This window comes from Aulonocara sp. 'chitande type north' Nkhata Bay, linkage group LG6 (genome assembly GCF_057382095.1).
Source record: "Aulonocara sp. 'chitande type north' Nkhata Bay isolate Kocher_YH1m ecotype deep benthic linkage group LG6, A_spYH_male_GT1.1, whole genome shotgun sequence".
NCBI classification, from domain to species: domain Eukaryota; kingdom Metazoa; phylum Chordata; class Actinopteri; order Cichliformes; family Cichlidae; genus Aulonocara; species Aulonocara sp. 'chitande type north' Nkhata Bay.
In genome coordinates, this window is record NC_141349.1 from 20,407,074 (window position 1) to 20,434,724 (window position 27,651).

The 27,651-nt window shown below is 42.4% G+C and overlaps 2 protein-coding genes across 4 annotated transcripts in view; both read right to left on the reverse strand.

Moving 5' to 3' along the window:
• cntln (centlein, centrosomal protein) overlaps positions 1-27,651 on the reverse strand; it is a 92,395-nt gene that overhangs the window by 43,830 nt on the left and 20,914 nt on the right. For all 3 annotated transcript variants that reach the window (XM_086295503.1, XM_086295501.1, XM_086295502.1), the window contains 5 exons: positions 25,431-25,565; positions 19,958-20,077; positions 17,163-17,284; positions 12,948-13,064; positions 3,599-3,699 (listed from right to left, as the gene is read on the reverse strand). In XM_086295503.1, the coding sequence (XP_086151629.1) occupies positions 3,599-3,699; positions 12,948-13,064; positions 17,163-17,284; positions 19,958-20,077; positions 25,431-25,565 (595 nt within the window). The remainder of the gene's footprint in view (positions 1-3,598; positions 3,700-12,947; positions 13,065-17,162; positions 17,285-19,957; positions 20,078-25,430; positions 25,566-27,651) is intronic.
• LOC147327678 (uncharacterized) lies at positions 84-2,075 on the reverse strand. Its single transcript, XM_086297571.1, has one exon. It carries the CDS (start codon positions 1,487-1,489, stop codon positions 152-154), a length of 1,338 nt encoding a protein of 445 aa, XP_086153697.1. The 5' UTR covers positions 1,490-2,075; the 3' UTR covers positions 84-151.

Below are 27,651 nucleotides of genomic sequence, written 5' to 3' on the forward strand. Positions count from 1 at the left end.
GCACTCCACAGTAGACGGAGCTTTGGCTCCCTCTTGTGGCTCTGTGGGATCCAACTCGAGTCCCAGGCGCTGAAAGGTGGAGGCAGAACACACTTCTCCGAATGGACTTGGAGCCCGGGCTGGTCCGGCTCCGATCTCCCCGTGGGGGATGTTAGGCAGTCCGCTTCTTCTTGCGGTCCGACTTCTTGGCTGGTGGTGGGGCACCCTGAGCGGCAGCAGGCGGGACATGTTTCCTGGGCCAGTGGGTCTTAGGGTTCTGCGATCCTAGGGGACCCTGGGCTGCAACCTGTGGGGCTGGGCGGCGAGGGATTCTAAACATCGGCACGCCGGCTGGTGACCTGAGCGAACATTCGGCAACTGGGAGGAGGGGGGTCTTCCGAGGGAGACACAGCTGCAGGGCCTCTCCCTTGTTCTTTTTCTTCTCGAACTGTCTTTGCATGGTGGCAGCGGCGGTCCCGAAAAGGCCAGCGGGGTCGATGCTTTCATCCAGAATGTCACGTTTTTCTCCATCTGAAAGCTCCGACAAGTTCAGCCATCTGGCCCTCTCCTGTAGGACGATGATGCTGAGAGCTCTGCCCGCCGCTTGTACTGCTGCTCTAGTGAGGTGGAGACACTGGTCCGTAACAATGCCCAGCTCTTCCCACAGCTTGCTAGCATCCAGGTTCGCAGCAGTCTGGTCCTGGAGCTCCGCCGAGTAGGCTAGCAGGAGCGATGAGGCGTTCAATGCCCTCACGGTGGTGGCAACTGATTTACACGCCTTGTCAGCCAGGGAGGACTGCAGGCGTTTGGCCTTGGAGGGCAGGGACGGACCAGATGACATGGAAACCTCGTCCACGCATTCGGGGAAAAGCGGCAGTATCTGCTTAGTAGTGCACTTCACTTTGGGGAGCCTTTTACCCTCGTATCGTGAGGTGGAGGTCTCCGTTGTCACCGCGGGCCATGGGATCGCCAGCTTTTCAGCTGCCCGTTTTGCAACGTCAAATAGCTCCATGCCGCGGGACTGTGTGCCGGGGTTATCACAATCGGCCCCTTGTGTCGCAGAAGAGGGGGCAAAGAAAACGTTGTCATGCTCGTCCGAGACAAGATGTTCCGACGCTCCCTCAGAGGATTCGCTGAGTAGCTCATCATTAGCCTCGAGGGAATCAGACAACATAGCTTCGCAGCTGACCTCGGCATCATCCGCCAGTGGGAGGACGATATCCATCTCGTCGCCCCAGCTGGTGCCTGGTGTGGCTGACTCAGTGTGCTCCATCGGTGGGCCGATTGGAGACAGCATTGGGTCCTTCTTTGACAGGCTAGCCTGGCGGGCTAGCCTTCGGCGAAGACTTTTTAGGGTGAAGCAAGCGCAGTGTTCGCATGAACCCGGTGTGGAAATAGCCGTTTGGGCATGTTGCAGCCCGAGGCACATCACACACGCGTCATGTGTATCTGAACCTGAGATTTTGCAACCGCAGGGGCAAATTCTGGTCAGTGGTTTGCAGTCTGCCATATTAAGGAAGCTTGGTGGAGCTAGCTTGGAATTGGCTGGACGGCTAACGCTGATCTTTTTTTTTTTTTTCTTTTCTCTCGGTCGGATAGCTATGGTGAGCTAGTATGACCTAGCTAGTGTGGTGGCTAGCGCTTGTGCTACCTGGCTTGGTGACCGTGTGTAGCAAAAAACTGTTAGCTTGGTCAGCTAGCTGTTGTGCTAGGTGCGTGGTGGCAGGTAACACACTCTCCGACCTGGCTCTGTGGTGATGAGCAAGCGACTCGAAACGCGAACCGTGCTAGCGCCCGGTGACCAAGGTGTTAGCTTGCTCGCATGGACAGTTAAGCTAGGACTCACGTTCACAGTCAGGAGAGATGAGGTTTCTAAGAAGCGAGAAGAGGAAATTGAATGATGGGTGATGCTGCGTCACACCCTTTTATAGGGAGGAGGGTGGCCCCTCCCTGACGCAAGCGTCACGACTGCCAGCCAATGCTGGCTGGAGTAATGATATAGAGGCTTCTGAGGACAACGCTGAGAGAGTGTTCCCCATAGTGAGACACCGAAACGAATGTTTGAAAGAGAACAATACAAAACATTCTGCTTTTCTTTCTTTCCTATTTAAACATTCCTGACGGGATGACCAAAATAATTTGTACAATGAGGCTGGAAACATTAAATATTCAGGACCTTGACTTTTTAGGTCACTTGATCTTTTGGAGAACGAGTTGAGGGGAAAAAAAGCGGCCACAGAAGCAGAGAGGAAAAAGAGAGAGGGTCATGTTGTAAAGAGCTGCTGCTCCCTTGCTTTGCATTGATGCTTTGCCCAGGGAAGTTTGTTACTTTGAATTAGCCTGCCCTTTTGTCTTCCCTACATGTCACATTCAATCAGACAGAGCACCAAATAGGACAGGAGGGCTGCTGTGTTCGCTGGGTACATAACCAGGTTGGGAGACAATTATCCAGCTCCAGCACTGGTGGCATGGGAGTTGGCACCTCAGCACTACCTTGATAAGAAGACGTGGTGGCTCCCTAGTCACCCACTGTTGAAGGAGGTTCTGGCACTGCAGCATACATTAACATCCCTCCCGTGTCTCCTCATAGGAAGCAGCACAAAGACTCCGTTCCTTTCATCTGCTGTCTTTCGTTAGTGTGATCCTGGTGTGAGCGACTGAACCTTGCATCTTTTTGATCGGGTCAAAGCGGTTCCTCAGGAGTAAATCTTATGGCCATCCATAATTTCCTCTTAAGAGTCTTGACTTTATGTCCAACTGACTCCAAATATACTCAGTTCAGTCTAGATTTAATATGAAATATTCTGAATGTTGCCACAATGGTGTAACCTTATTTGAACTGCAAAACAGCAGACATGTTCATAATCTGTATTAAAACTATACCAAATCAGAAAACACAGATGCCTATCTATTGCTGAGACCACACTCCTTCAAAGTTAAGGGATTCTTCCCTGACAAAATGTAAAGCCAAGCATGTCCTTTCAACAGAGGCTGCTTTCTCATATTCCTAACTAGACTGTCAACAGAAGTCAAGCCACTATTTTAATTAGTGCAATCCTTTAAATCACATGCTTGCATCTTCACCAGACACCATCATTGGCTGTGAAGAAAATTAAAGTGATATAGAACAGATCTGTTATTGAACTAGTTAATTAAGGTCACTGGTTGCAGTGGTCAGCATCTGACAAAGCAGCAGATTGGATTAAAAGGGATGTAATTTTTAACACCAGGAATAATACATGCAGACAAGATGGACACCACACTTGATGTCCTAATCAATTTACCAGGAGTTGATCAAGTCTTAATTGAGTTGTCCTATGAATTCTCCTGGGAGTAGTCTTATTAAATCCGCGCAGTAATGCACATGGCCCTGACCAGACCAGTGCTTAATTAAAAAAAAAAAAAAGAAGAAGAAGAAGAAGAAGAAGTAGCATTGCAAACAAAATGAGCTTAAAATTAAAAACAGAATAACTGCGTAGAATTCAGTTTAGTTTCATTATTTTCAGACAAATTAAAACATGCATTCAAATTAATAAAGACCAAAGAGAAAAACATTATTTTGTAATTTTTAAGGCACTCCCTGACAAAAAGAAGAACTAGTGTGAAGGAAAATGCTCACCTTGGTGTTTGTTTGCAAGACAGAGGTGGAGTTCCTTTACTGTGGCCCGGTCCATAGCAGCCTGGACTCGCAGCATGTCAAGCTCTTCTTCCAAGCCAGCTCTGCATTAAACACAACATCAAATTTCCTTCAAACAAAGTTTGCTAAGTCAAATCTATGTTTTTTGAAACACTGGTTAATCATTTTTCAGACGTGTGCTTCAGAGATAAAATGTTTTATTTCTTTTTGATAGATTTTGATGTACTGAGTCCAGATATGACGTATGAAATAGCTGATTGGCTACTGTTTGTGAGATATTTAATATTTTTTTAAATAAAAAAAATAAAAAAATATATATATATATGTATTACACCTATGTTTATTGTTTAGTTGAGTTTAAATTGTGTATAATGCTGTGTTTGCATTAATAAATTGCCAGCTGGAATCACCGATACGTTATTCAGAATTTTTTTTCCTATATCGCCCACTCGTATTTTCAACAGCATATTGTGAAAGAAAATGAAAACTGCTGGGATATTTCAATTTGCTTTAAAAAATTCTAAGTTCACTTTGCAGTATTACAGATCTCCTGCTACTAGGAAGGTCAAATTCAAGGTCAGTGCACATGTCAAAAGGTCACACAGCGATAATATCATAGAATTTGAAATTTGACAATTGCATTTCTTCTTTACTTAGTAGCATAATCATAAAAACTAGAACCAACCAACAATTTTGAACATCATTTTCAGTTTCCCAAAATGAGTAAAGTTGCACAACATTTATTTCCAAAGGTTTGTGGCTGTAGAACAGTAAAATATGAAAGGAGTAACAAAGAAACGCAAAAAAACAATCAACACAAGAACTGTGTGATGAGAATCTTTTACTCTCAATTCCACTGTGGAAGCCATTAATGTAGAAACTTTTAATGGACTTTTTAACTCGAATCTTATCTGCTGGCTTCTGTTCCCAAGGAAAAAAAAAAGATGACACGGCGAAGAAATCAACTAATTAAAATGCTTTTTAATTCATCTGGAAATCAAAGTGACAAGCAACATGAAACGCCAAGGTGGGAAAGTACAGTGTGTAACTGTGGGTGTTTGTGTGTATCACGGCAGACAAACAGACTGTAAAGTGTGCCCAATTACCTCTCTGCAATTAGCTTGATTCCTGCTAAAGGCTAATTATGTGGAGCCATGCTCTAGACTTTGCACTTTCAAGTTATTATTAGGACCCCAACTGAAGTCTACTGAGGATACACACAAACCCACTGAGACAACCACACCTGAAACACACACCTAATTTCCCTCCCCTTTGCTCCACGGAGTCAAAGAGAAACACTAGAAACAAGCTCCTACTATAGTGGCATTCTTCCCTCAGTTAACCTCATTACAAAGGCAGGTCTTCCTCCTGGCTGATTCTTAAAGCTTGTGGTAAGCTGAGCAAGCATGTTCCATTATGAAGCATTTGAGTAGTAAAAGGGCATTTGTGGTAAGGGTGAATTATGATGTGCATAATGCCAATTAACACAAACTCGGCACCTGTTTCAACCAATCTAATTTTGCTACACCAACCAAGAGATTCTTCCAGACATATGGCAAGAAAATTACATGGGAGAAGTTATCAGCATAGCAAAGGGATGGGAAGTAATTAGCATTTTAGTCCACACAGTCCAGCAGAGAGGCATAGTCTAATGGCTGACCACAGCCTAAATAAGTACACAAATGACTCTCCCAAAGGGAGTGAGGAAGCAGATGGATATGTGTCGCTCTTCTATAGATTTTCCTCCATAAATGAACTCCAGTCGATGAAGCAGAGGCACTGCCTTATGTGTCCAGGCTGTTAATGGGACAAATGAGCTGAAATATGCAGTGTGTGAAAGGAGCCTGCTCCATCTCATGTTTCTTTTTTATGCCTGTTTGGATGCTGATGGTATTGATGCTCAACCAAAGCTCATATGTAAAACTTTCAGTTTTGCTGAAGGATAAGCATAGTTTCTTAGATGAAGAAGAAATTGGATTGCAAATGGAGTTCATTGGCCAGGGGACTGCAGTTTCACAGCATAACATCCTGTAGATGGAAGACTACTGCAACTTGTACTCAGTAACAGTTGTGGCAGACTCTGCTCATATCTATAAGAGATTTTCCAGAAGAAAATGTACGGCAACCGTGCAACCCACCCAAAACATTTAAACACCTTTGGTTCACTGGTGAATTTGCATTTTAGAATTGACTGCTATGCTATTTGTTCCATTTGTTTCAGTTTTAAAGTTAAATGTTAAATTATCTTTATCTTTCATCTCCCATGTGTGTGATCATTAAATCATCGTTTGACTCAACCCGACCGGACCAGTGTTGTTATTGTGGGTTTTTCCTCTGGTGTCCATCCCCAATATTTTTTGAACCTTAACAAGTCCCACAAGTTTTCTGTTTTCTTACTTTCCAGTTTTTACAACCTCTCTCTTTTCTTAGTGAAATAAAAATGTCAAAAATGTGATTTCAAATTAGATGTGCATCAAACTACACCAACCTGCACCTGAAACAAATTACCTTCCCCATCTTTTCCCTATGTTGCACTACCTCCAGTAACGTGAAATTTATTTGAAATGAAGCCATGATTTCCTGTCATATACTACATATTGATAAGGAGAAAATGTTCTCTAAAGCTTCAACTCCTACAGAGTTCTTTGAGTCTTTTTTTTTTCTTTTCTTTTTTTTTTTAATCAGGATGATAAATCAAATGAAGCTAGCTGGACAATTTTCAATTCCCTCTCAACTTGCCGCTTCACCTAAGGTAAAAGAGAAAAAAAAAAACACTCAGCAGGCATAAAAGCAAAAGAAGTTTCTTGGCAGAAACTAAACTAAAGGCAACAGACAGGTGTTATGTTTGCTAATGATGTGGTCTACAATGTAAGTCTATGTCTCACGCCGCTCTTTTGGCCCCGTTTTAAAAAACATTTTCGCGCTCATGCTGTGCTGGTACTTCAGCCACAAGCTATCCACTCCATGTCATTTGATCTCAGCTCTACATGTGCTGCGCCGAAAACAGCTTAGAGCACAAACTGCCAGTGTTTTCCTTCACAATTGTGTACAACGCAACGCATCATTCGCAGCCATTGTGATTTCACACGCCAGCCTCCTCTTGGTTTCTCTCTCGGCACAGAGCGGGGAACAGGGTGAGAAAGTGAAAACACCACTGGCATTTTCATCACTGGGGAAAGATTCCTGTTTTTGGGGTGTGTGGGGAGATTTCCCCCATGGTTAAACTCGGACTAGGAGGCTGTTTGTTCATGGAGGGAGTTTCAGCGGATAAGCCACTGCTGTCAGCAGAAACAGTGACTGGTGGAGTTCACGTTCCTCTGTGATCTACTTTTAGCCGTGGGCAATGCAGCGGCAGCGGCAGCAGTGGATCTCGAAGAGGTTGGTACTCCTGCCATAGGCCAATCATCTGAGAAGTAAATGGGGATTTGTGTTACAACCACAACCTAGGATGTCCGCTTTACTCATGGTTAAAGAGGCTTGTTGATGCCGTTAGGTATCCTAAAATGAAATCAAACAATATCATAATGGTGTATTTTTTTTAACATGGGAATGAGAAGGCCTGTCCATTAAAATCTTTTTAAATTTGACCAAAAAAAAAAGACATACTGTTTTCTACTGCAAGTATGAATAGTGTTTGTGAGAGTTGTAATGTTGTCTCGATAAGATCGGATAAGACAGCGGTCCCCAACCCCCGGGCCTCGGTACCGGTCCGTGAGTCGTTTGGTACCGGGCCGCGAGAGTTGAGGCTCAGGTGTGAAATGTATGGTTTTCAGGGTTTTTATCAGTTTTCAGCGTTATTTTGTTATCGTTTTTAACGTTAACTTGGTTTTCCTGGGTCTTTTCACGTGTGTTATGAATAAATCTTCTTTTTTTCAGTACCGGTACTAGTTTTATTTTGTTGTATTTATCCGCGACACCTTAAAGGCCGGTCCGTGAAAATATTGTCAGGCATAAACCGGTCCGTGGCGCAAAAAAGGTTGGGGACCGCTGGGATAAGATGACCCACTAAAGCCTGCAACATAATTACCAGCTAAGTGTAAAGATGGCTTTTTTTTAGCATAGTAACTGACTTTCCAAATAATTAATGAGGGAAAACCTTAGTTGTCTGATTTAGGAAAATGCATATAACATTCTGTTTGTGTGTCTGTTTGTGTGAACAAATGTGTCCCTCCTCCAACTAAGCCCTGGTCCGGGAGGCAAAAGACTCTCATTACTTCTAATACCTTTTAGCAAATCAAGATGAAACGAAAAAAAATAGAGGAATATGAGGGTAAACTTTATTAAACTTAATTAGAGTCAACGTCGCTTATTGGGGAGGTTCACGTCCATAATGGTCACTCTCTACAGAGGAGCACTGCAAATGATCTCAAAGGCTTTTTCCCCAGTAATCGCTAGCTAATTTATGCTTTGATGTCGTCTGAGTATAGCATCTTAAGTCTGAGGGTGCACTGCATGTGTTTATTCTGTTTATGGAGCCTAAATAATCCTGCCTCTTTTTACCAACAGACCTTTAACAACAATTAACAAGCACGGACATGGAGCGCCGCAGACAGATGCATAATGAGGCAGATAAAATGATCCCAATGCGAATTTTCTAGCATACCATACCCACAGTTGCTTTTCAGCTACGTACCAACACCAGTAGGAAATAGTCCTTGGTGTCAGTTAGTTTATTTGTCTTATTATTTTTTGTCTTATTATGTTATTTTTGTTTAAAAAACATAGAGAAAGCTAAGAGATACTCTAAACAGGTTTAAATGCTGAATGTTTACATTGCCCTTTATACTGATCTGGTTATGATGACATTATTACATAAAGGAGTTTGTATGAAACCTTGTATCGATGAACAGCAAAAACCATCAAAGTGGGCCCTAATGATGAACCGTTCAAAGCATGGGTTAACATAAACCTTATGGAAATATTTAAACTCGTTCTTTAACTTCCAGTATATAAATTTTTTTTAGTTCAGTTTTATTTATATAGCAACAACTCACAACAACAGCTGCTTCAAAGTGCTTACACTAGTACAGAGAAAATAGTCATGACACCGTATCAGCAAGTGTTTTTGTGACAGTGGGAAGGAAAAACTCCCTTTTATCAGGAAGAAACCTCAAGAGCCCCAGACGGCCCTCCCTGAGCCCGGCCATCTGCCTGGACCAGTTTGGGGTGAGGGGAAGAGGACAACATTAGGTCAACTGTCTCCTCCAAAACTGCTATTTTTAACACACACTCAATGTTTCCCATTAAAAAAAAAATCAATTTATCCATCTCTTCATCCATTTATCATGATTGTGGGGAGCTAGAACCCAGGATCTTCTTGTTGTAATGTGACACTACACCACCACGCTGCCCAAACAACTGTTTCAGAAAAAAAAAAAAAAAAAAACACAGCTGTGATCTAGCATCAATTCAGAAATGTTATTGAGATGCAAGAAGGGCTATGTCACATCATACTGGCTGTGATAACACCAATATAAATGTTTTTATGTTATATAAAAATATCTTATCATGCTATTATTGCTCGCAACAGCGTGCCTTTATGTTCCCTAGTGTGTACAACAAGGACACAAGCCCAGGCATGTCTAAGAGCAAGAGTCAGATGTCAGCCTCTGATGACCATTTGGTGCCTAAAAAGGAAGCTACTTTAGCAACCTCTGGCAAAGCACAGCACTCTGCAAAATATGCAAGTAAACTGTTCCCACTAAAGGTGGAAACAACATGTGTTTTACCACTTGAGGCAAAAAAAAAAAAACAGACCATTGAGTAAAATCAGGTTATGAAGGAGGAGGAACAACTACCTGGTGATGTGTGACCCAAATGTGAACAAATGGCTCAAATGGGTGTTGATGGAGCACTGGCTAGATGCACTCCATATGACAGGGAAAGCAAACAGTGGATGGAAAACCAAGGTTTAGACCAGTGGCTATACTATAATTTTATTTTAAATTTAAAGCTTTTATGTTGATATTTGACTTATGCTGTAGGACTGGATATGATACTGGGCCACTACTATAATGCTGCTGTTGGCATCTTGTTTCAATATATTTAGAGTTCCAATTAGGAAGTGCATTATCGAAGACTGTGGTGCATTTGAAAAGATTTATAAATGCTGCTTTCAAGCATCAACAAAACACTCAGTTATTTTTCTTTTCTTTTTTTAAATTGTCAGTAAATTATCTTTAAATATTGTGACATAATTTTGAGCCCGCATCACCGATCACTACAGAAAAGTGGAAAACTAAAGAAATTCACTGTGTGACTCTAGTGGCTGTTAAAGCAGTATCTGTAAAAACTAGCAGCTAATATTGGAAGGCTAATGGTACAACTGGAGAGATGGGTTGTGATGAAATGCAAAATAACCATGATAGAGCAGAGCTCAGCAGGAATATAGCCTAATACTGAGAGGCATTAAACAGAAAGAGCAGCTAAAAAAATCTGTTCGTGTTTTGAGATAAGTGATTAGGGGAGATAAAATAAAGAGGAGATCAAGATGCTCTGCGTCCTCCCAGTGCTGGCAACACTGCCAGCTGTAAGGAACTGCATAAGCTGAGCTGTGCCAAATGCAACATGGCATATCAAATCACTAAAGAGGAAATGGCCTTTAGAAAATTACAATTAGAAAAATGGACCACCACATTTTATTTCCCCCAGGGATATGCTTTCCCTCCTTTTTTCCCCCACCATATGCCTATGATCTAAACTTAGTCCCACATAAAACAATTTGCACTTCTCAGGAAACAGGAAATACACAACTTTTGTTAGTCTTTTAATGCTACATTAAAAGTGGGGTCACCAAATCTGGCACGCCACCTTTGAGAAATTTAAGCGTGGAGACGTGCATTAAATACTGTAAGTCAGCATTTAATATGTTGACTTGGTGATACGTTCTAATATTTTGTAAATTATTGCATCCTGTTTATCCTGTTTTCTAGGCAATTGTTTTGGAAACAGACTTTTTCCAAGTTGGAGGTAGGAATTGTAAAATTTTAAAGCTTGGAATGCACCTTTATGACCTAACATCAGTGACCAACAGCACTAATGTTTTGTCCGTGCAGAAGCAAAGGTATTAGCAAGTGCATTCATCATTTATATAGCATTACTTCTCTGTAGTATGCCATTTATAAATACAAATATACTACTATTTCTATTTCTATGTCTATGATTATGATTATTACTAACATTAATATAGCAGCAATAATAGCGATACAGTAGTGATAGCTGTATATGGGATAACAGTAAACGATGGATAAATATATTTGAATTTATAAATGACATACTAAAGAGCAATGCTGTATAAATGATTAATTAAGCACTTCTTAATAAGGAACTAAGACCTTACTAATGCATAATAGTGTGACATTATTATAAAGTGCTGCCAGTTTACAGACCTGATTCATATTCATACAGACTTGAGCCTAAAATAATACTCATTCAAAAGCATTTCAAAACTCAACAAATTAGTATTAGCTGCGTGTGCTGCCCAAAGAGACCTTTATTAATGTTACATGAAAAGTCATCCTTCCTGCAAGTTCACGCAATAGGTGTTTGCTATGATTTTCAAGTAAAAAGTTGTCAAATAATAAGTAATTTGTTGCCTAATTCATCCTTAAATTAAACCACAGGGAGCCGACAAATCAGCGAACAAACAGAACAGACCTGTTTCACCTTCCTCCTCACCCTGCTATTCAAGTGCTTAGATTACAGGGGGCTGGTTTTGATAACCCTCTCTTAGTGCTTTAGGGACCCACTGTGCACAAGTTATCAGAGCAATATTCATTGTGGGAAATGGTCATTTGGGCCTCAAGACAGTGCTTTAAATGTGCTGTTTTTGGAGAAGGTGAAAGAAGGCATCTGTGAATGATATCATGACAATGAGGAAACCAAATGAAAGACAAATAGAGTTTATACAGAGACTCTCCTCTAAACCAACCACTAGCTATTTAAAGCTTAATAAGGGCCTTTATTTTAGCTGTTATGAGACAACAATTACACTTATCTGACAGAACTGTTATGAACACATTTATTATTATACTAGTCAGTGAAAAGCAAATTTTTCCCTCCATGCCCCAAGTCTTTCCTGGCATTTGCTTTAGGGTAACAGGACCGTCTTTGATTATTTGCACTAGGATGGACTCATTCAACTGAAATTTGCATTGTGAGTTGCGGGAAAGTAAAGCTTTTTGGTTAAGCTGGCTTTGTTCACAGTCCCAAACTATTTTCACTCCTGCTAATTCTCACAACAGGTATGAAAGGAGGAGCAGAATAAAGATGGGAAAAGTGACAGGGAACCTGCTGAGCTGTACGTGTGTGAAGATGCTTGCCCTGGAATTGAGAGGTTTTGTTTCTAAAGTGCAAGTTAAAAACATCTCAGCCAAGTTTACTTTCCACAAGCGACCGTCGTGAGGTCGCATGTGAGGGCCGGGAAAGGAGGAAATGAGGTGGAGTGCTGGTCAGGGGCACATGAGGGGGATCAACACCAACCCCTAAGGATGAGGCAGTTGCACAGCTAGGAAGGAGGCCAGCAGCTCTCCATCCCTTGTGGTTTTCCTTGCAGGTCAGTTCCAAGGAACCTGCATGTTCACTGCGGTCTGTTCACTCCCACACGCCCCGCCTCTATATCATATTGTGCTCGGGTCTGCTCAGTTCTAGTCGTGGCCAGGCAGGCAGGCAGGCGGACGGACATCCCTTAACAGGCAGCATCAGCGGCACTAGGGCTGCTAGCCTGTAATTAGCTCGGACAGCTCAGGCTTGGAGAGAGCCAGCCGGGCTATATCATAATGAGCTCAGCTGGGATTAGGAGGACAGGGCAGGGGGGTGAGCAGAGGGGAAAGCAATGAAGGGGGTGGTGGTGGGGAAGTACTAGAATTCTGGCCTCAGCCTACTGCAGCATCACAGAAGGCCGGAGGGAGACAACTGGGAAGACAAGTAGGAAGAGGGTAAGGGGAGGTTACAGAGGCACGAGATAGAGAAGGGAAGAGGTGAGCAGAGGTGAAGGCTAGGGAAGACTGGAGAGAGGTAGACCATGGCTTTAGGCCAAGCTTTGTGTAGCACTGCAGAGGGTCGGTGTTAGTGGTACGGTTACAGGGGGCTTCTCTAGATCAAACAAGACAATGGCTACACTACATCCAGAGACAGACTAAAGACAAAAGAAGGAGCAAAGAGAAGAAGTAACAAAGAAGTAACATGAAATGAAAAGCATCTCTCAAGTAACTTCAAGCTGGGAGTGTCAGTACTGTTGCTAAACTCTAGGTGCACATGTGAGCTAACAAGTCTACTGCAACTTAAAGATTGGAAGTTTTCAGGCAGGGAATTTTTAATGCAGGCAACTTACTTTTCAATAGAGAGTTTTCTGGTGAGGTTTTTCAAGTAGGCCAGCTCATTCCATACAGCATCACTGTCCTCTTGCCGCAGCTGCCACGGCGCTGCACGCTGTATCCTTCCACCTGGCCTAGACACACAACAAAAGAAGACCAAAGTGTAGATGCATAGACAAGCGAAACTGAAAAACACAGGCTCACTTGGCACACATACGGACATAAGGAAAGTAAACCTACTAACAAGGGAAAATTGTTGGTACTATACATCAACTTGCTGCCTCTGGCCAATTCACTCTGGGTAACAAGGCCCCTTAGTGTTGCTGTGTTTTTATTATTCAGCCATCTTTAGCAGTATTCAAATGAGCAGCCTTGACTTTGACATTTCAGTGGCAAATCATGTACCGACGTATGCATGTTTGTTAAAGCCCAGGGCACTGCCCGTGTGGCAGGGCAGTGGAGCATTCCCTGTGTGCCATGCAAATGTAAATAATGGCAAAAACACACTCGCAAACGAGGTCATTCAAATGTCTACACCTCACTTATGAATACTTAATGACACTTTGTGCTCAGTAGCTGCCGCCTCCATTGAACTTCCCATTTCAAATCACACACACACACACACACACACACACACACACACACACACACACACACACACACACACACACACACACACACACACACCATCGCCACTGCCCCCAACTGCATCCCTGCACACATCCAACTCATCAATCAGCCAGAGCCCAACACATTCAATTCCAATTAGCCTTTCATTTGCAAACTAAAACAGGTTTTAGTGAGAAATCCACAGATTGCAAAAGAAGCAGATGAGAAGAGAATACCGTTTTTGTCACGCACACAGACACACCGACTTCTCATTTTCACTCGATCAATGTGGCAGGGGTGTGGAAATGGATTGTGAGGGTCGCTGTTGTGGAGGGGTCCTTTTCCCATGGTCATTATTGGCTATCTAGATGCCGCCGTGCTATGCTAATACTAGTTAAACCCTGGTGACTGGGAGTTAGAAGCTACTGAGGAATGGCAAATGTTTTCATTTAATACTGCTAATGCCCCCGTGAGCAATTTGAAGCCCTTGAACTTCTTTAGAGTGTAGTTGTGTGGCCGTACATGCGTGCTATGGGAGTAGTGTGTTAGTTTCCCAGAGTCTAAAGCTATTTAATACATAACCTTACTGTACTCTATAGGCACAGAGACTGACATTTCTCTGAAAGCACACAATGAATGAAGCCAAACCTACATTAAAAGTGCCTGGAGTAAGTACAAGATCTTTTACCCACAGCTGTTTCAATTCTCCCTGTGCAATTTCCGGTTTGCAGTGTATCATCTGCATTACTTAAGAAATGTGCAAGAAGCTTTATTAAGTCATGGTAAAGCTTTATACATTTTAATTTGTTTACAGTGGGCCTAAAAGCTGTTGAACATGGAGCCATGAGAGAGCCATCTTCTTCAGGCCTCAGTGCATCCTCCCTTATGGTATCCTTGTTTCCATTATTAAGCAGGAGGAAACAGAGAGAACTTTTCCACGCTGCTGCGGCTAATTGCTCTGAATCAGGGGGAATCTGTTTATGGGCGCAACTTTGATCAGAGTACGGATGCTTTAATAACCTTTAATTTTATTTGCTCACCCCCATCATCCCCAGTCTGATTAAAAAATGTTTTCCCTTCTCTAATATAAATAAGAAGTTGGGTTTTTCTCTCTCTCTTCTTCACACCATTTTGGGAAAATATGGTGGTGCAGTAATGGTGAATGGCAGGGTGATTTCACTGGGACTGGCCAACTGCACATTGCCTGCATACCGATCAGCCGATGGACTGTTCTTCTGATTTGCGATTGGTTGGCAGTTCTATTCTGGGCGGGACTGGCTAACAGACACATTGCTGACATCTTTTGGCAGCTGATTGCACACAAACCAATCATCTAATCAATAATTTGCTGGGCAATGCTGGAGACTGACAAAAGAAAAACTTTTGAACATAACTGGAATTTTGATAAAGATCATACCACATTTTCAGGGAAAAATTGAAAAATTCTGGTAATTCCAGTGAGTTTACAAATTTTTCTTGCCTATGTAGTTTTGTCATAGATAGCTATGGGACATTCCTTTATTCTTGCTTCATCAGTAAAGCAGCTAAATAGTCTAGAGCTGATTTAATGTGTGGCATTTGTATTAGGATGCCGTTTTTGGTGGACATAAAACATGTGGACGACGCCCTTGAAGTAAATGAAATATGCCATTAGGCTGGAAGTTTATTAGATATACATTGGAGAGATAGCAAAAACATTAGTTGTTGCTACATCGACACTTTGGTATATCTTTAAAAAAAAACTACGAGTACAGGATTCCTTTCTATACTAAAGAAAACCCTTCACAGCATTCAGCCACATGAGAAACACTCTAAAGCAGGTGAGCATATTCTTGAAAAATTTAACATTAAGAGAAAACTTCACAAGAGCAAATACAAAGGGTTCACCACAAGGTGCAAAACACTCATCAGCCCCAAGGATAAAATGCTAGAATAGGAATAGACTTTGCTAAAGAATATCTGAAACACGCTGGATCACTACTCAACACAGCACTTTTGAAAGTACCTTTACCAGAGGGTCATTTTGAAAAACGAAATATAATAAAAAAATTGTGACACTGTCTAAACATTTCTAAACCTGACAGACACGGCAAATAAGTAAATGCATTCGTACAGGCAGGTGAAGAGAGACGCACTTACCCATTTATCGTTTGGTCAGGAACACAAAGGGGATCAAACGGACCCCCCTGCATCTACAACAACGCAGCATGGAAGCTGTTGGGACATCCCTAACAAGCTCGAAATGCAATGAGAGTCAACGCCTATCCCCGCTGACTTGTTAGGCCCCTGATTTCCTAGCACTAATGGGAGTATTTAAGTCATTTTCTATTGTCTCTCATTCAGGCGGGCATTACCCCAGTGGGCTTAACAGCTATTTAAGGATGTGGCCTAATGCCAAATGAATGCCAAGATCATAACATTGAGTGACTGGTTGGTGCCAAGGAAGACTGAAAAGGGCAAAGCTGCCTATTGCATCAATTTCATGTCAAATCACTCATGAAACACAGATACACTGACACTGATAGACTGAAATCTAACATTAGGCTTTCTATACTGAACTAAATCCCTGTTTGTATTATTAAAGGAACATGCATGCTTTCTTTTAACAAAAATCAATGTTACCATTCAGAGCGTTTCATTCGTAACAGCGAAACGTTGCCGAGGCTCTCTCTACATGGCCGTCTTTGTTCCCACTGTCTCAGACACATGCTGCTGAGCCGCGCTGAGCTAACATGAGCCGAGTCGAGCCTAGGGCTGAACACGCTCTCGCACTCACTCCACTTTCACACGGGCTCACATTGCACTGCTGTTTTCTTTAATTAACCCAGAGAGAAAACAGCTGACGGGGTCAACACCTCGCTCCCGCACGGCCACCACATATACGCACCTTTAGCTACTCTCTGAGCGGTCTTAATGACGCTGGTGGAGAAAAGAAATAGACAGCAAAGTAGGAAACGACTAGTGGAGACAACACAAAGAAAAAACCCGTATGTTAATGACATTTTCCAGCACATTTTCCACTTTGTGTAAAAAATCCCGTGGTTTTTGCTGAAGATAGCAGCTCAAAACAGGAAATGGCTCTCATCCCTCCTCCCTCTTGCAGCCTTCCTCCACAGGCCTTCTCAAACACCTTGCACCCCCAGGACCAGACACCTCCAGCCTCTGGCTCTCACATCTTAATGAACGCTGAGGGAGAAGAGACGAAGAGCACATACACTTGGCACAAAACGGGCCAATTTGACTGGGCTTAAAACCTCTGAGCTTTTCAAAGATGAAAAAAGCGGAATTTCTCCCACTCTCCCAAATCCAGAACTCAGGTCTTGTCAGACAACATGTGGAGCGCAATGGGGCCCTAAGACTATTTGTGAGTGGTTTCAGGGGGTTGTAGTGTTTCACAGGGCTTTTAACATAAGGCAAGGCGAGTTATATGCTTTGAAGTGTCTCTCACTCACTGCTGCGTAGTGAAACTGGAGGTTATCCCAGTTGCTTTGTGTATGCACAGGTTTTATTTTATGAAGATGTGGGTTCTGTATATTTTGATCTTTCACCATTCATTTGCAGTCATAATTTCCTGTGAGATAAGAGTTTATTATGAAATGTTAGACAGTAAAGTGTGTACTCACATGCCATTTGATTTCTCCATCTCTTTCAGCTGATCTCTGACTGCCTTGTAGTTGGTCTGAATCAAACGCAGGCGTTCACGACGTTTATCGTGAGCTCTCCTCAGCTCTTCATTTTCCTCCATCTGTAAAGCACAATGGCAACATTCCGTCCTGAGTTGGGTAACTCAAATCAAAGTTAACAGAAGAAGGGAATTTGCCGCAATTGCACTGATACAGCCCATACTGGGCATGAAATATAAGAAACCAACATATTTAAGCTGCTTTGCAGCTGAAACATCTCAGCCTAACAGAAAGCAGCCGGTCAAGATTCATTCCACTTTCCTTGTTTCTCCCAAACAAATGCTTCCACTCCTTCTGGTCAACTGAGGCATCATTAAAATGAGGCGTTTACATGACAAGTCGCTGGTGCCACTGTACACTAAACAGGCCTGCACACTCACACACGCTCACGTTAACCAGCAAAGAAACAAACTCACTGGAGTTACCAACTGATGACAACCGTGTGTTGTGATATGGGGTTGTAGTGGTGGGTTTGTTGCTGTTGACAGCTATTAAAACAGAATGAGATTGGGCTCCTGCTTTAAAGAAGGAGTTAAGAGAAGACAACATATAGATTTTTCTTGTCAGGGGCATCCCTCCTCCCTCATCACATTGACCTTAACAGGGAGAGCAATGGAAAAAATTCTTTCAACAGGCAGGACAAACAGAGGTGGAAAGAGGGTAAGGAAAAAGAGACAGAGAGAAGTAGAGAAAAGAGAAAGAGAACTGAGAAATTAGTACGAGAGAGAGAGAGAGAGAGAGAGAGAGAGAGAGAGAGAGAGAGAGAGAGAGAGAGAGAGAGGGGAGGAAAAGGAAAAGTGAAAGGAAGGGTGCAGGACAGGTTTCTGCTTGAGTGGCCAAGGCTAGGGAGAGTTGTCGAGTGCTTTCTGAAGGGAAGGAGCTTGTTTACTGCTGATATGACACGGCTACCCTGCAGAGAGGGAAATGCGAGCCCTCGGCCCTGTTATTATTAACAAGGACAAAGAGAACAGAGAGAGAGCGCACACAAATATGCGCTGGACACACAATGTGTGTGCACACACGCGCACTGCACATCCACACTGCCGATGTGACAAGTATGGATTTTCCCTAGTGTGGATTATTCACTGAGGACATCTGCAAGACATCGTCAGCCCTTTCGAGCAGCCCCCGACCTCTCAAAAACAGGGCTTTAATGAAAGGGGCCAGACCAGAGCAGTGTTAACTGGTGGAACTAGAGGCTGAGGGGGGACACAGAGGAGTTGTGGCTGACTGATGGAGGGGCGGCGGGGGGGTGGGATGGTGCAAGTGGCAGGGCATTAGCCACATCATGGCTTCCCAGGCTCCTTATAGAGCTTCCCCCTGGGCAGACCAGCTCTGGTCATCAGGCCACAGACCCTTGCCCACCGATCAATACACCCCCACTCAGTCAGTGAACACATGTGTGGACGTTCTCAAGCTGAAAAATAATTACACAGCAACAGCTACTTTTTACTTCAAAGTGTGAAGTAGAAAAAAAGGAGGGCGTTATTAAGAGAATTGTTTGTTTGTTCGCAGCTAAGGTCAACATGTCAATGGTATGGCTGCCGTACCCAATTTGAAAAGCATTCTGTTGGAAAGGACTGGAAAACTGCACAGCAGCGAACTGAACCAAGCAAAGTACTGCACAGTAAGAGGCTGAAGGTAAGGTCTCAAGTGCAACTGATAGAGAGCATTTTGCTTATTTCCAGAAACAAGCAAAGGACAAAAACCACTAAATCATGCCTTGAACAAATGCCCTCATTAATGTAGTCACGTTTTTCTGTGCATACCTTTGCTAAATGCCCCTCAAACAGCAGACAAGTAAATGGCACCATTAACTAAGACAGTCATGCGTGTTGTCTGAATCTATGTTGAGCATTACTGTCGAGGTGTCTGCCAGTGATGTAATTCAGACACTTCAGATCTGACAAGGAAATGGTGCCTAATGCGTTCCTGGGATTGTGTTCAAAGGGAGATGACCTTTGGATAATCACTCACTCGTTGGTCAGCTGCGAAGATAGAGAGATTTGTTTTTTAAAGGCAGTGAGCTTTAGGGGAAAGTGCAACACGGGGGTGAAAATTAACTTTTTTTCTTTTGCTTGCAGCCAGTTGGAGACACTGAAAACAACACGAGGACGAAGAATAGTCTGAGAAGAACATCACAGAGCACGTGAAGGTTAAAAGACCAATAAAGCTGATTCGTTTAAGGATAAAAAAAAAAAGAAAGAAAAATGGCTGCATCCGCTTTCACCAGAGCGGCTTCTCTCCTGCTGCTTCACTGCCTACGCACACTCTGCTTGTGTGTGCGCCCATGTACGTATGTATGTGTGAAAGACACCGTAAGAGAAGGTCACGGAGGAGGCAGTGGCAGCAGTACTGCAATTGAACCACTGTTACTCTCTTGCAGACCTCTATATAAACCAGTAGCTGATAGCAGCAATCATATCTAAGCTAGTGGCCACAGCAACAAGCAGCTCCTTCAAACTGATACTAACAGATGTCACCAAAATATAGCAACAACAAATGTGCTTTTTGAAGCAAACCACTCCTTCGGGTAGTTCAATGTCACTTTGAGAAACACTGTCATGCAGGGATACACAGACAAAAGATGCAAAAAAAGACTAATAAAATAAAGTTCGACCATAAGGAATCAGAGTGAGAACTGTACTCTAAACTTGGGGATAAATAAACTGTTCTAAGAGGGGTGGAAACGATTAAGACATTATATTTATTTGTATACATTGGCAAGTAATTACCTTCAATTGCAGCAGCTCCTCGAGGTCTCGAATCCTCTCTTCTGCCTCTTTTCTCCTCTCACTTCCGAACCCGACGCTGCCAGCTGGAGACAGGGACCTGGACCGCTGCACTGGTGCACCCTGGGAAGGGTAAGCAAAGAAGCACTGGGGTGGGAGCTTGAACAGACTTCACTTACACAGACAGGCACAAACACATGCAGCAATTAACATCTGTAGAAACACTGAGTGAATGCCAATAATGGAATTATCTATGTTCACTCCACTCCCCTCTCACCTTGAGTAAAACATGAGCATTGTCTTTCTTGGTACACACATATGCAGACAAAAACAAACACGCTGCCAGAGGAATAAAGCAAGCTCGAGCAGCAGTCCACAGAAGCTGAAGGGAGGAGGTTCACTCTTGTGTGTGTGTGTGTGTGTGTGTGTGTTTGGAAGCAGGAGTTGCAAGCTGAGAGCAGCAAAGGTTTCTCCCTGCGACTGGCTAATGAGTATGTTCATTTCCATTTACATTGTTTCTTTGACAATAATGATGTCCCATTAGGGGAGACTAAAGGGGCTATAGATTCCAGAATGTGCTGGGCTTCATTACAAGAGGTGGTCAGGGAGGCCGCTCTAATTGCTCTGCTAGGGGCCTCCAGGTTACACTTGATAGGACAACTGGAAGAGCCGCCGATTAGGAGGGGGGGTGCAGTTTGCTTGCCAGCCTCTTCTGTAGAAATAAATAAAGAAATGGAGAATTGCTGGGGCTGCGCTGTAGAAAAGCGGTGGGAACAATATGCTAGTGGAATATGAATATGAAAGGATAGGAGGCCCTCCTGTAGCGCCGGGCAGGGCTGACCAGATGGCAGGCTAAAATATGCAATGCGACTAAATGCACAACAGTCCTTGGGTAGAGAAAGATGAGCAGTACAGGAGGAGGAGGTGGTGCTAAAGTGGTGAGGTTAATGAGAGGATAGCAGATCAGTTAAGCCTAACCCCCCACCATCCAAAAAATATGTATTTTGATTGCTGTTGACAAGCTCTCTTGCCTATTAAAGTCATTAAGATTTCAGCCTTTTCTGATATTGCAACACCTGTTGTTACGGCTGAAACAAGAAAATATCTCATGCCCTAGTGTCCTAAGCAAAATCATACACTAATCAAGCACTGGGGGAACCAAACACATCTTGGTGCTTGACCGGTGGGGATTTATGCTTCAGTGGGAAACTGCAAACTCCCGCTGAAACCCACACCCTCCTGGTGTAACCTCCTTAGAATTGTAACTACAAGTCATCTTGACGCAGCGCGCAGCTACTGTGATTGGCCTGTTCCGTACCATTGATTCCTCCTGTGCATTCCTGACTACTTTATCGCAGCAGTTTTTGAATATATCAGCAAGAGATCAACAATCGTCTCAGTCTGAGGAATAATAAACATAGCATCAATATAAGGACTCAAAAATGTCAGCAAATTCCAGGAGGGACATGGTACATTCTGACGGCTGTTTTTAAAAAGTCCTGACATTTTATTTGTTTCAAACATAAATGCAGGCAACAACGTCAGTCATTTACGTAGGATATGTCAAAGATTCCCTGCAGAAGCCAAATCACACCTTACTCTGTCAGCACAACAAATAGCGCAACTTGTACATGTGCTCACAAAGCAGCTTGGCAAACTTTAAAATAACATTGCCTGAAAACTCTCCACTCTCAAAAGTGAGTGAAAAAAATATTTTTGCATGATAATTCATAACACATCAGTAATATCTTCCCCACTCGCTGTCTGAGGAGGGTGCACAGTATCCTGCGGGACCAACATCACCCTGCGCGCCACCTTTTCCATCTGCTGCCCTCAGGGAGAAGGTACAGGTCTATACAGGCCAGAACATCCAGACTGGCCAACAGCCTGTATCCACAGGCTGTGAGGCTCCTGAACTCTCTGCCCCCCTCTCACGGACAATAACCATATCCAACTTCTTAATAGCAATGAACTGGTCTGCATTGGTGCATCATATCTTTATTCTCTTCCCCCTCCTGCCCCCCCCCCCCCCCTCTTTCTTAAATAGATAACTATCATATCTGATATCATATCTCACAGTACAATAATATTGAATGGGTTGCATTGTTGTATTTTGTCATGTTTCTCAGGTCTTTGTCTGAATTTCTACGAACATTATTGCTAAGGATTGTCTTATTGCATTGGAGTCACACTGGGTTAAATATGTACACTTGGGTTTTAAGGGGTATTTATTATTTTCTTCTTTTTTTTGGGTTGTATGGAAGCCCCAAACGCAATTTCATTGTTCTTGACAATGACAATAAATAAATAAATACTAAATACTAAATACTAATACTAATGTTGTTACATGGCAACATGGAATACATGAAAACAATGGACTCTGCTTTCTTTGCATTGCTCCTCATGAATCCCTTGTGTATGGGTCTGCAACTCAAATCATTCACATGAGGGCGAACTTCACCTATTTAGAAGGACACTAACAGACAGCAGATATTGTTCAGTGAATAGCAACTGCTGCAAAATGCTAATTGACATGTTTAAAAGAAAGGGATTAGACATTAAGACTTTTTTTATTGTAACTTAAAAAACGCATTTGTCACTTAATTAGTTACTGTATAACACATTTCCTTTAGTTTTAACATCACAGAATGTGTATTTAAAACAGAACATCTGCTTGTGACATTAATATATACACGATGTACGTGTGCTGGGAAATGTGCTCTGAGGCTACAGTTGACTCCAGTGACCTGGCGGCCAGGTTTTGCTAACATGCCTGCATGGGTGCCAACCATGTGTTCTAACTCAGCCTTAATGACTCTATGCAACTAATTAGCAGATTGATCTGCATATTCCTGATGAGTGGCAGGCCAACTGGCTTAGTTTGTCTGTACAAGGGGGAAACACAGATTCCAAAAGGGGAATCCAAACCAACTCGAAGTCCTAAACCTAAAAGTAAAGATGAGCAATTATAAAGTGCATGACATACTGCAGACAAACTCTAAACTGGGTTTCAGGTAGAAATATAAATTGTGAATGATATTTACTACTTAACCTGATCACAGTAATTATTAATGAAGGTGAGAACCACGTGAGACAAACTGCGTGCTTGTCTAAAGTCCACGGTAAATTAATAAAATGGTGACACTGACTAATGACTGACATTTTGGTGCAGATGTTCTCTCTGGTCCAGTTGGACGCCTGACTGCTGCTGGACCCGAAGACGCATGAATGCCCTTTATTTGTGTGGGAAGCTCTGTGTTGCGGCATTGATGTTAATGTTCCACAAGACAGGCCTGAAGGATAAAAAGCAGAGAACACGAGACACAGAAGGCTGTCCTCGACATTTACCTCAGCTCGGCAGCTGTCTGGTGGTCATGGCCTGACCTGTGTATAACACCCTGTAATGGCTTTGTAAACATGAGAGTGCAATGCAGAAGGAGGGACAGAGGGCACATAGTAAGAAGGAAATGAGGGAAAAGGTCTGTAACTTAAAAACCGGATTTACTGAGGAATCAGCAGAGGAAAGAATCATTTCACTGAGTGCCCGCCTCCCTTCACCTCTCCTCCACTTTCTATCTGACAGAGACACTGAGTCACTGTCATCAATGGGTTTCTTTATGATTGCACTAGCCTGTTATGAGTGCATCTGGAGAGTAATTAAATGTGTTCACGTTCCCTGATGACTATACATACAAATGAGCACTGTTACTAAGCAAACTTTAAAAACAAATGCTCAAGTTTGAGCTCAAACTTGAAGTAAATCATGCTGAAAAATGGTCCACTCTGTATAATGTTAGCAATTCACAGTGTTGTTTCTAATAAAAACTCTAAACAGTCTGGAACTTGAAAATACAATTTTTCATGAGGTCTTTCAAATCTAATTTTCCACATCAAAGTAAACTTTCTTCACTCAAATCATGTGACACACACACACACACACACACACACACACACACACACACACCAAGTCTCTCAAGTTCCTTGAGACATAGTTTTTTTGTTTGTTTGTTTTTTAATGGCTAACATCATTATAACACTTACTGCATGCACCCAACACAGTCGGACATGCACCACTCTGCACTGTTTATAGACGCAGCCAATAATCCCACTTCACTGTGGGCATTGAGTAAAATAGCAGAAATCTGATTCCAAGGGGGAAACAGTATGCTGAACAGAAGACTCGTCTCATCAGCTGCTGACCTTCCAGTTTGTTATTCCAGTTTAAATGGAGTGGTATGAATCGTAATGAGGCATAAAAAGTTTATAGTTTTTTTGGACCATCATCGTGCTTCTAGAAATTATTCAAGATTTACAGAAAGGCTGGACATGTTTTATGAAGTTTACATGTTTTAAAGTAATCGGAGTTCTTATAGCTACTAGCTGAGAGACGTGAACGTGCCACTGTGCTATGTGAAAGAATGCCACTTTAAAGATGCCACTTTGTAGTCGCCACTCAGAAAATAAAACGCATCAATCTTAAATTTCATTCAGTTAAATAATAACTTTATTTCATTTAAAGGAGTTAGTTCAATTCAAAGCTCTCCATCTTTCATCTGACATCTGTTTCTGTAAATGTTGGCGCGGCAGCTCTAATATGATCATGTGCCTGCATTAAAATCTCATTTGTAAACGTATGTATAACACACAGTAAATGTGTGGTCAGAGGCAGTGACAGGCAGGATTGCATTTATAATAAATGAAAAGCCAAGCTGACGTTTACTGAAACTGATGACAAATGCCCCGATTTCCATTCAGTAGATCTCATTATGATTCACGTTATTAGTCAGTATAATAGAATATCAAAAAAAAAGTATTTACACACTGATTTTGGATATCAGCAGCAGGATCAACATTGGCGCATGTTTTTGATAATGAATTATAGGTGGATAGTACACCAATTATGTGTTTGTGAGTTGTGTGCCCTAAGGCAAGCATAAAGGAAGCTCATCAAATGTCAATACTATTTATTTATTTTGCACGGTATAATTACATTACACAAATAGACTGCCAGAACAGAAGCGCTTCGATTTAAGATACAATGAGGACAGCGGCTTAAATCAAACAACGTGTCTTCAGGCCAGCTTTAGAGTGAGTGAGGCCATCTAGAAACATGTCCTGCCAAACTTATGAGTTGGATACTGAGAAGATCAAAAGCTTCTTTCTTGTTCATAATGTACTGCTGAAGCGGTAAATTAGCCAGTGCCTGAGCCCAAGGCATGCGTGAAACCAGCAGCACACGCCGGCTTGGTCACAGTAGGAGGGGCATCTGTGTGTGTGTGTTGGGAAGTTCAGGACAAAGGTTGGCAGGGGCTGGGTCTGATAAATCATATGATTCTAGAAAGACAGTTTCCTTTATATCCCTTCTCTGTGGCTTTGATCTAATCTGAACAAAACAGTAATGGATAAGTGAGGGTATGTTAGCTGCTCATCCACGTGTTGGCTTTGACATAATTACCAGAAGCATGTTCTGACCTACCTGTTGTCTTCTAATGGAACTGGCAGATCTCTGATGGAAAGTACTATCCTCTGGCCTGGGACATGAACCTCGAGTAGAGGCCTGGTCAGGGCTAGACTTCTGGGCTACCGCATCAACCTGCTCTGACGCCAACGCCTGTGAGAAAAGAGATGGCGCATATGTTGGTGCTTGAAAGGCTGAAAAGAGACGACTAAGATAGGCTGATGGAAAACAGAGCCTTGGTTTGGTGACAGCTGTTATTTTGTCATGCTTATGTCCGGAAATTTAAAAATATTATCCATGTTATTCCTCAAAGTTGAGTATTTCAGCTGTAACAAACACACCCACTTAACCATATTTGCTTGTCAATGCAAATATCTAATCAGCCCATTACATGGTAGCAGCTCAATTCAATCAGGCATGTAGACGTACTCAAGACAACATGCTGAAGTTCTAACCGAACATCAGAATGAAGAAGAAAGGTGATATAAGTGACTTTGAATGTCACAAGGTGGCAGACATGCTAGTTTGAGTATTTCAGAATCTGATGATCTATGGGGATTGGCTGCTCAACCATCTCTAGGGCTTAGAGAAAACCATCCAAAAATGAGAACATATCCACTACGCAGGAGTTATCTGGGCAAAAACACTAGAGAAGAACAGAAAGACTACTTCAAGTTTATAAGAAGGCAAATTAATTAACCACCTTATCGATTGGATTACAACCAAGGTATACAGAAGAGCAGCTCTGAATGTACAACATGACAAACCTTGAAGGAAATGGGATACCACACTGGGTCCAACTTGTGTCAGCTGAGAACAGAAAACTCAGATTACCACTCGCACGGGCTCCGCAAAACTGTCAATAGAAGATTGGAAAAACATTGTCTGGTCTGATGGGTCTTGATTTCTACTGTGACACTGGGATGGTAGGGCCAGACCTCCGCATAAGTAACATCAAAGCATCGATCCATCCTGCCTTGTATCAATGTTTCAGGCTAGTAGTGGGATGTGGTGGAACGGGAGATTCACATCAAAGATGTGCAGCAACTGTGTGATGCTCCCATGTCAATATGGACCAAAGTTTCAGACAAATATCAAAATATCAGCACCTTATACAATTAATGCCATAAAGAATTAAGGCAGTTCTGAAGGATAAAGAGGATCTAACACATACTAGCAAGGTGTACCTAATAAAATGGATATGTTCTCTTTAAATTAACAGCAAGCTATTAATGAACCAATATCAGGCTAATGTATTTTTTTATTGCTTAATTCAGTTTAAAGTTTGCTTAAGCTTAACCAAAGCAGAATACAGTCTGCCTTTAATTCTTTCCACTGTAAAAAATACTTTTTTAAAATAATGTTTTAAATCTTTAATCTTCTTTGTGTACTTGCAGCAGTCATGTACTGCATTGCGTTACAAATGTGATAACAGTTTGTCCACCATGTAGTTAAAAAGAATGGCAACTTTAGCTCACTGCAGTCAACACCCAGATATCTCATCTAGTCAAGAGATAATTAACCAGCAGCTCCACTATTTCGGAAAAAAGTGTATAATGAGACACTTTGGGACAAAATACTAACACAATCAAGACTAACCAGAGGGGGTTTCTGTATGTACAGGGCAACAACTGTCACCTTCAAACTGCCCATGTCACTCAAACTGTAATCTCTACGCTTAAGCTACTGTTGTGTTGTTATGCTGAGTGTGCGTTTTTGTGCAAAGATATTATAGCTTTAAGGACAGCATGACTTTTAATCCACTGCCAAAAGGCCACGTGCTGTATAGGCAGTTTTTATCAAGTCAGACAAGCCCTTTTATAGTTCAAAAACTCATCCACATACCTCTTGACTGTATCACCTGCACATATTCACGCCTTTTCTTAAATCGCTAATAAGAAAAAGTGTGAAACTAAAGAGAAAAGAAAAGCTTCACCTGCTGCTATCAACAACACTTTGACTCAACACATCAAATTGAAGCTCTTTGACAAACAAAGGCCTTCACCACCATGTTGTACTGGGAGGCCAAGTTGTGAAGAAAACCACACAGGATGTCATCACCTTTTTTCCAACAAGTCCTGATTGCATTATCAGAAACCTGGCATCTGGGCGTGACCTTGTTAACTGCCAGGGTAATCAACTTTAACCAAAGGGGAGGAGAGGGGATGATAAATTATTAGTGAGGAAGATTTTGTTCATGTTTTATTAAATTGGCCTGTCAAAGGGGGTTGGTCAAATT

What these genes read in the sequence shown, in the direction of transcription:
- LOC147327678 (XM_086297571.1), bottom strand. Translation starts at nt 1,489, where the DNA reads ATGGCAGACTGCAAACCACTGACCAGAATTTGCCCCTGCGGTTGCAAA.